The sequence below is a fragment of the Canis lupus genome, chromosome 11 (assembly GCF_003254725.2).
Source record: "Canis lupus dingo isolate Sandy chromosome 11, ASM325472v2, whole genome shotgun sequence".
NCBI lineage: Eukaryota > Metazoa > Chordata > Mammalia > Carnivora > Canidae > Canis > Canis lupus.
This window is the reverse complement of record NC_064253.1, coordinates 67,857,025-67,866,128: the sequence shown is the minus strand read 5'-3', so window position 1 is coordinate 67,866,128 and position 9,104 is coordinate 67,857,025. Positions and strand designations below refer to the sequence as shown.

At 53.8% G+C, this 9,104-nt stretch overlaps 1 protein-coding gene across 1 annotated transcript in view; it reads left to right on the top strand.

Annotated features, from left to right (window-relative positions):
• Nucleotides 1-9,104, top strand: part of LOC112650154 (alpha-1-microglobulin/bikunin precursor) — a 13,457-nt gene extending 4,353 nt beyond the window's left edge. The window contains exons 5-10 of the mRNA XM_035696957.2: nt 321-422; nt 1,132-1,178; nt 6,715-6,796; nt 7,847-8,014; nt 8,251-8,424; nt 8,971-9,104. Of these exons, the coding sequence (XP_035552850.2) occupies nt 321-422; nt 1,132-1,178; nt 6,715-6,796; nt 7,847-8,014; nt 8,251-8,424; nt 8,971-8,993 (596 nt within the window). The 3' untranslated portion in view covers nt 8,994-9,104. The remainder of the gene's footprint in view (nt 1-320; nt 423-1,131; nt 1,179-6,714; nt 6,797-7,846; nt 8,015-8,250; nt 8,425-8,970) is intronic.

The window sequence follows — 9,104 nt, the reverse complement described above, 5'->3', positions numbered from 1 at the left end:
CTCTCCCTGAAGGAGCCAGAACTCAGTCTCTGACCTCTTGTGGTCTTTAAAATTCCAGACCCCGAGAATCCCAGAGCTTCCGGGCCCTTAACAGAACCAGCAGAAAGAGCCCACACGTGGAGATGTGGGGGACCTGGGTGGGAGCCCGGGAGGGACACCTCCTCCTCCGGTGGAGCCCATCTTCCCATAATTGCGCTAAAGAGATCACATTGGTTTGCAAGTTTTCAACTTCTGAAGGAAAATCACTGGGCAAAATAATCGCAGGCCCTGGCATCCCAGGCACCCAGGGTTCTGGGCATCTTCTCTGCTTCCCATTGCAGGGCGACAGCCACAGCTCCGAGAAAGCCTGCTGGAGGAGTTCAGGGAGGTCGCCTTGGGTGTGGGCATCCCCGCGGACGCTATCTTCACCATGGCCGACAAAGGTGGATGCTCCCCACCCCACCTCACATTTCTGTCCCCTCCTCATTCTTCACAGCCCCCAGAGAACGCCTTCCCAGCCCCTGGGTATTTCCTACAACCCTCTGAGCTAAGTAGGGTTATGGTCTCCGCAGCCCGCTACAGAGAGGGCAGCTGGGGAGCCCCTGTCTTCGAAACCAGGCACACAGCATATACGTAGCAGAGCCGAGACGAGATTCAGCGTCCACCCTGGTGCCACCTGTTTAAGTGAGGTTGTATCCAGAATCCGTAGGTGCCTCTGGGGAGGCAGTTCAGTGTTGGTATTAAGAGTATGGGCTCCAGAGTTAGAGTTCTGAGGTTCAAGGTGAGGTGTGTGACGTCTGGGGAGTCAACCTTCTGGAGCCTTACTGTCCTCATCCGTAAAATGGGAGGTAGGAACGCCTCCCTTGTAATAGTGGCTGTGAGGAGTCGATGAAAGAAAGCCGTTAAATACAACAGCGCTGCGCCCGGTGTCTAGTGAGTGCTCGATAAATGTTAGCCATCGCTGGGCCCGTGATGGTGCTGACGGCAATGACGGTGCGGCCACCAGCCGGTGGCTTTTCCAACGAATGAGCCATCTGTGAAGGGGGCTAATGCCCAAGGCAGTTCCTAGCATGGTGCCCACCTGGCACACGTGATTACCGTACGGAAGAAACAAAGCCCTCTTGCTCACCTCTCTCCCCCGTCCTGACCTAGGTGAGTGTGTCCCCGGCGAGCAGGAGCCAGAGCCTTCTCCATACATGGTGAGCACCCCTTTTTCCCGCTTTATCCCCACCCCTCCTGCCTGATTTTTGCTGTCCTCGCTTAGATCCTGCGGTGGTGTGTGGGTGGGGTCACCGAGCGGGGTTGAGAGGAGGCAGTGATAGGCCTGGGGCCTTGAGGCCGACACTCGCAGGGCTCAATCCCAGATCTGCCATCTGGGCCATGTGCGGCCCCATCCAGACTTCACTTTCCTTCTCTGTGAAATGGGGTAGCTACCCTTACCTTCCACGTGCTAGAATTCAGTGACGTGTCGGAAAGCTTCTTAGCCCCGTACTGCCTACAACCAGGCCAGTACTCAGTGATGAAATAACGGTGCTCAGTACTCAGTAAATAAAAAATAAAGTCATTTGAGCTCCAAAAAAAAAAAAAAAAGGGGACGCCTGGGTGGCTCATTGGTTGAGTGTCTGCCTTTGGCTCAGGGCGTGATCCTGGGGTCCCGGGATTGAGTCCCATGTCGGGTTCCCTGCGGGGAGCCTGCTTCTCCCTCTACCTGTGTCTCTGCCTTCACTATGTATCTCTCATGAATAAATAAATAAATCCTTAAAAAAAAATAGTAAACCTGAGAGCAAGCAGCTTCTCAACCAACTCGCCTCTCCTGTTCTGCCTTTTGATTTTTTGGGCTTTGTTACTCTTCTGTTTTATTTTCCTGCCTTTACCATATTGATTAAGCTTTCTTCATTTTTTTCTGTGATTATTTGGAAATGATACATCCTAATTTATCCTACTGTTGTGTGTGTATATTATGTGTGCGGGTGTGTATATTTGTATATATTTATATACATAAATATATATTTCTTATATATATAAACTTTCAAGGCTATGTTTCTAAACAAGTACATATTCTAAATATATCAGATACAGGTCTGAAAATTTTTTAAAAATACAAGAAAGTAAAAAAAAGATAACAGCGTCCTTATTCCTACATAGAATCGATACCGTTAACATGTTGTCTGTTGGCACCTGTATTTTTAAAGAGAAAATGCCACTGATCTTATAAAGCTGACATATGCTCATTACAAGGAATTGAAATTTAAAAATAAAAATAAATAATGTATTAAAATAAATAAGAAAGAGTTGAAATAAGGCAGAAACGTATCTAAATAAGAGTTAAAAAAAAATGCCACCACCCAAAGCTACCAGCATTCGCATTATTCCAGGAATCGTGACGCGCCCACATGTGGAGAGTAGGACGGATAGAAGGAATGTTCCAGCGAGCGATGCACAGATTTGGGCATAGCGTTAGGAAATGGCATTGTATCTGAGATTCCAGGTCTTAAAAGCATTAGGCGTAGTTTTATTTGTATTTTTTAAAAGATGAGTGGGCTTCTCGCGCTTCCAAGCAAGCATCTGCCGCCACCTTCCCCAGGCCCTGAAGACGAGCTCTGTAGGGTAACGGATTCCACCCTCACGCCTATGAACACAACCACGGCCTCTCTATTCCCGAGTTACTGATTTCTATTCATCCCTTAACGCCATTTCGTCACCAAGTGGTGTTTTCAGGGCACGCTCTAGGAGTTTTAATCTCTGAATTCTTGCCTGAGAAAGCCTGCCCATTTCCTTCATACTTGAATGGCATTTTGCTTGGGCGTCAGATTCCTGGGTCATGCTTCCCTTCCCTTGGAACGTGCTCTGTGCCGCTGCGTTGTTCTTCAGCACGAATCATGGCTCTGGGAGAGCCTGAGGCCGCTCTGATATTTCTTCTCCTTGTAAGCAGTTTGCTTCTTTCTGCCCAGATGCCTGGGCAAACTATCCTTGAAGATAATCTACATCTTTTTTTTTTCCCTTTCCTTTTTTTTCTTTTTAAGTAGGCTCTAAGCCCAACACGGGCTTGAACTCACAACCCTGAGATCAAGAGTAGCGTGCTCTACCGACGGAGCCCGCCAGCTGCCCTGCAGTCGGCATCCCCACCAGGGCATGTCTTGGCGTGGAGAGTCCACATCAAAGTTTTCTGGCGTACAGTGTGCTCTTTCCGTCCCCAGATTGCATCCTGGCCTAGGGGCTCTCTGGCACTACTCGGAATTCCCCTTCCGTTCCCTTCCTGGGTTTTGCTACCTCGGGAACACCTGCTCTCTCCTGGGGCGTTTGTCTTCCGCACGTACTAGGTGTTCTCACGTTGCTTTCGCCCGTACTCCCTGGGATTCTCAGCAGCCTTTCTTCTGGGACAGTCCTTCCATTTAGCAGCATCCGTCCTGGTCCTTGCTGTTTCTGACTCATTCACTAGCTCTGGATGAATCTAGTCTTGGTTCTCAATTTGTTTATCTAGGGCCCGGGTTCTCACTTTTCATCTTACTCTGTTTACCATTTTGTCTTTGAGTCTTGTCTTCATAAATACGTGTCTTCACTAAGGAGTATTCCATAGCTTGAGGCCGCTGAGGAATGTCCGTCTGCTTGTTGAGTTCCGTCTTCTCCTTCGTTGGTGTCGTAGGTGGGGTTTCCTGGACCCATACCTGTGGAAGGAAGGGATGAGGGGAGGAGTGAGCAGAAGGAGAAGCAGAGCTGTGAGGTGCTCGTGGTGCCTCAGTCAGCCCCGTGGGAGCTCTAGAACTGGGAGGGCCCTTGGGGGTTGTGCCATGAGGGTGCCGAGGGGCCCCCAGGTCCATCAGTCTGGGGAGGAAGCATGACCTCGAGCGAGAGGGGTCCCGTGAGCGGAGGCGGTCTCCAGCAGGGGTTGCCGGCTCAGCTGGGAATGCAGGTCCATTCCTGAGGGGACGCCTAGGCCGTCGTGACAAGGGCCACCACCGTCAGGCTCTTTCTCTGCTTCAGGCTATGTCTTCTTTCAGACACGGGGCTGGATTCCCTGTACCATTTCTTTTTCTCTTGCGCCTGCTTAGTTTTTGTGTCTGTTCTGATGCGGTGGGGTGGGGGTTTCATTTACTCCTTGACCCTTTCCCCACTAACATTGAGCCGAGTGCCCTCCCACCCAGATGTAGTCTCAGGTCTGGGGATTTTGTGTTCCATCTACCTTTCTGAAGTCCAAGGAAAGGGTGGGAAGGGACAGGGGTGGAAGAGCTCTCCTCGGGTGCGCCACCTTGGTTGGAAGACCCTTGCTTGCTTTCTCTTTTGAAGAACTTCTAAATGTCCTATGTGGGGTTCATGCCCCCGGTCAGGGCAGGGACGCACATCTGTCAATACCCCCAGTGCATTAGATCGTGTTGCCCCAGAACCTACACTGAGAGAGAGTCAGCCTCTGGTCCGTTTTCCTCTTTTCTTCCCAGAAGTCATCTTCACCACTCTTGTCAGAAGAAGAAAAAGAGAGGGGCCCTCAATTCCCTTCTCTCAGGATTTGGGAGTCTTGGGCAGAAGTATCAAAAATTTGATGACTTGGGAGTTAGAGGGCAGAGCTAGGAGCTGACCATTCTGTTCAGCTCCAAAAATATTTGATTTCTTTCCTTCATCAACAATCCTGGTTTTTGCTTTAAACTATGCCCCTTTCCTTGACTGAGTGATGCTGATGAACATCTGGAGATTGGTATTCTGGATTCATTTTTTTTTTCCTGTTAGGTATTGAAGAAGGCAACTTGGAGGGGAATTTCAATCTGCCACTTTCATCCAGATCTCGGGGCGGGGGTGGGGGGGGTCTGTATTTCTTTATCAGTGTCAAGAATGAAACCATAAATATTGACTTCCCTTGCACAAAAAGAGAAATGGAGCACACCTCCATTTCTTCCTTTCAGGCTTCCCACATGTCTGTCTTTGTGGATGTGATCTGAGATCGATGTTTATATTGTCCACCTTTTGAGAATTACTTTGAACATTTACAGTAAGTTGTATGACCATCGTAATAGTCATTTAGCCTCAACTCTCGGTTTGATTGGCTTTATGGTTTTTACCATCATTTCTTTGCTGTCCCATCACCTGTTTCCTTGCACTTAGATTCCCTTTTCAATCAGTGGGAATATATATGTTTTTTAAGATTTTTAAGTAATCTGTACATCCCACGTGGTGCTCAAACTCACACCCTTGAGATCAAGAGTTACATGTTCTATCACCTGAGCCCCCAGCCAGGTACCCTGGAATATTTCTAGAAGTAGTGGGGATTTTTGGTTTTGTTTTGTTTTGTTTTGTTTTGTTTTGTTTTGTTCTGGATAAACACATGGATGGGAAACTGCTGGATCCTGACACGTGTGAAGATGTCTGGCTGTCTGTCTATGGCATGGCCAACTCCTTGGATGAGTACAGAATCCCGGGGTACCACCTTTCCCCTCTTAGGACCCTCAGATGCTGCTAGTTCCTCCAAGGGCCCCTGGGCTCCTTATCCTTTGTGTCTAGGGAATGTCAAGGTGAGGCTCTTCATTCATTTTGCCACATTCCCTTTGATCCCTATTGATAATTGGACAACTCAAGTCTTTCTTCAACTCCGAAAAGTTTTCTTCTAGGATTTCTATATCGATCCCCTCTCCTTCTAGAATTCCTACTATGTGAATGTCTTTCTTAGAATCACTGACCTGCAGTTTCTTATGTCTACCGTGTGGTTCAAGTCAACGAAATCCTTTCCATGTCTGGTAGTTTCCCGACTTCTTTCCTCTGCTTCATTTCCATAACCGTTGGCCCCTGTGCTATTGATGCAGCGTCCTCTTGAATTTCAATTTCAAAATTTTTTTTTGAAATTTTCAATTTCAAAATTTCAAAATTTTTTGATGATTTAAGTTTTCTCCTGCTTCTTACTGTCATCCTGGCTCTGGTGGAGAATTTCTCTAGCTCAGCCTGATTCTTCTGAGCAGCTGCATTCTTTGAGTTGTTCCACAAGTTTTCTCTTTTCCTTCGCCCTCCCAGGGAAGGCCTGTGTGCCACCAGCTTGACAGTGGGGAGTCCCCGATCGTGGCTTTTAGTCACACCTTCAAAGGAGAAGGGCAATGTTGAAGGTTACTACAGATCTTTCTCAGATACCGGATCTGTCTTGAGGACAGAGACCGCCTGTTGGCTGGCAGTTTCCCTGCTCATCCCTAATGGCCCCCGAGATCCTGCCTCAGTGGGCTGTAGAGAGCCTTGGCCCGCTTTGGCATCCTGCCCTGCTCTTCAGTCCTCGTCACCACAGTTCGAAGTGTTAGGGTCTGTCTTGAGGTCCCTTCTCCATACTCTCCGGGTGGCTTTTCCTTTGCTAATGATGATGGTCTGGCCAGGCCCTCCTGCAAGCCATTCACGTCTGTATACTCCGCCGTGTAGAAATGCCTTCAAGCTCCTAGCACAGGAATGCTGCCCTTCCCTGGTTTCCAATTCAGATAGTTTCTTTCCCACCATTATTTTATTCCTTTGGACATTTCATCTAGAATTTGGACACCAGGGTATTGCTTTACTTCACGGTTCTGATTTTCCTTTCAGATCAGAAACCTGCCCTGGGATGCACATTCTGGGATTCGGGTTGACGCTTTGGGGAAGATAGTTGCTTAATCGTATAGTAACAGGGCTGCCGTCTACATCCTGATCCCCAAAGCTCAGGGTCTGTCTATATGTTCCAGGGCTGCAGGTGAGCGATAGTGGCAAGGTCCTCGCAACAGCTTCTCTTTCTCTCTACCGCAGAGAGCCCGGCGGGCTGTGCTGCCCCAGGAGGAGGAAGGATCGGGCGCCGGGCAACTAGTAAACACTGTCTACAAGAAGGAAGGTAATGGCCACTCGCCTTTCCACCCCCTTCTGTCATGCTCCCTAGAGGAAGGGCCCGTGGGCGGCTCACCTGGGCTGCCCTCACCGTCAGGAAGACTCTTTGTTATTTGTCTGCTGGTCAAGGCCTGGGACTAGAAGAGGTAAATCAAGACCTCTGTGCGGTGCCAAGGGTCGGGGGGTGGCCCTTGGGCTCAGGAACTCGCAGCTCCAAGAGAAGTGAGTTCTGGCCTCGTCCGTACCACTGCGTGGCCTCCAGCCTTGGTTTCTTCGTCGCTGCAGCGGGACGGCGGCCTGCTGCGCTCACGATCAGGGCCTTCGTGGGGGCGAGTTGGGGGAGGACGTGAGGCTGCTCTGTGTCGTTGACGGTGTTCACGAAGGACTCACTCTCCACCTTGCTCAGCCAACACTGAGCCCGCCTCTCCCTGTGGAGGGTACTGGGGTCAGGGAGACAAACCCATGTCTTTTTGGAACTTGTGGCCTAGTAGGGGAGGCAGGCAGGGAAGGAATTGATGGGCCCCAAGGGAAGGTTAGCGGAGGGGTTGGGGGAGCTCAGGATGGAGGGTCGGGACCAAGGAGTACTTCCTACATGAAGGGGGTTCATGCTTCGCCCAGGTACCCAGGGTGGGTTCTATGGAGGATGACATTTCAGGGGCAGGAACGAGGGGAGCAGGGGCATGGCAGTGGGACCCCAGGGCAGAGGTGAGGCTGGCTGGCCGGGGCCTGGCGAACGGGCTGTCACCTGCTATGATCACAGTCTCTGGACGGACAAGACCAACAGGGTGGGTGGTGGGTGGTGGGTGTGCGGGTTGCTGGGCTAAGGAGTAGAACGGACACTGATTTGGGGTCCAGCAGGCACATCATGGTTCTGAATGTCAGCGCTGTGTGCTCCTGGGCGGGTCACCCTGCCTCCAATGTCCTCATCCGTAAGATGAGTTGACCGACCCCTCTGAGGGCAGAGGGGCAAACCAGACGAGATGGGGCACGGTCAGCACCCAGGCTGGCGCCGGGCCCACCGCGACACTCAGTCGGTGCTGCCGCCGGCCCCCCGCAGATGCCTGCCAGCTGGACCACGCGGAAGGCCCCTGCCTGGGGATGGTCACCAGGTATTTCTACAACGGCTCCTCCATGGCCTGTGAGACCTTCCAGTACGGCGGCTGCCTGGGCAACGGGAACAACTTCGCCTCCGAGAAGGAGTGTCTGCAGACCTGCCGCACCGTGGGTGAGCGCCGGCCCCTCGCCTCCGCGCCCCAAACCCCGGGCCCCCGGAGACGACGCCGGGGTGGGAGCCCAGGGCCGGCTTCCCGAGTCACGGGAACTGCACGCTCGGACGCGGGTGTGCCAGGCGAGGGGTTGCTTGTCCCGGGTCCCAGCTCCGGCCCGGGAGGAGCCCCTGGGTGTCCAGCCGAGCCGGGCCCGCCGGGCCTCAGGGCCGCTGACGCCCCCCCCGCCCCCCAGCGGCCTGCAGCCTCCCCATCGTCCCCGGCCCCTGCCGAATGCACCACAGCCTCTGGGCCTACGACGCCGTCCAGGGCAGGTGCGTCCGCTTCGTGTACGGGGGCTGCCAAGGCAACGGCAACAAGTTCTACTCGGAGAAGGAGTGCAAGGAGTACTGCGGGGCCCCGGGCGCCGGTAGGTGGGCCCCCGGCCGGTGTGGGGGGCACGTCGGGCCCAGCGGGGGACCTGCCCACCCGCCCCCCACCTGTAGGCGGGGCCTAAACCCCATCCCGTGGGGCCCCACGCGGGCCAGCCGCGCTGGGCGGGTGCCAGGCTGAGCCCCGGTGCTTCGTCCGTGAGATGGGTCGGAGGGCCCAGCTGGTGGGCCCCACGGGGCCGGGCGCACGCAGGGCGCGGCCACCGGCACGTCACCGATCGGCGAGCGGGGGCGCCAGCAGCAGGGCATTCCGGGGGGCGCAGCCAGCGGACCTCCGGGTCTCATCCCCCGGGCGAAGGGCGCTTCGGGTAAACCGGCAGGGGCCAGCACCCAGGTCCCCCGGGCAATGCGTTCTGGAGACCCCAAGTCTCCGGCAAGCGGGAGGTTCTGGCTTCAGGCGCGGGTCCCAAGTCAGCCCGGCGGCCTCCCCTCACCCACCAGGCATCCTCGTCCCGAGTGTCCCCCGCCCCCAACGCCCCTGGGCGCGCCCCGCACCTGCTCCCCGAGCCTCTCTGTGTCCGCAGGGGACGAGGAGCTGCTGCGCTAACCCAGAGGACCTGTCCACGGGCCACAGCGGGGCAGGGGTGCAGGCCGGTGCCCCCCCCCGTGCCCGCCCCCGTGCCCACCCCGTGCCCGTCCCCGTGCCCACCCCCGTCCC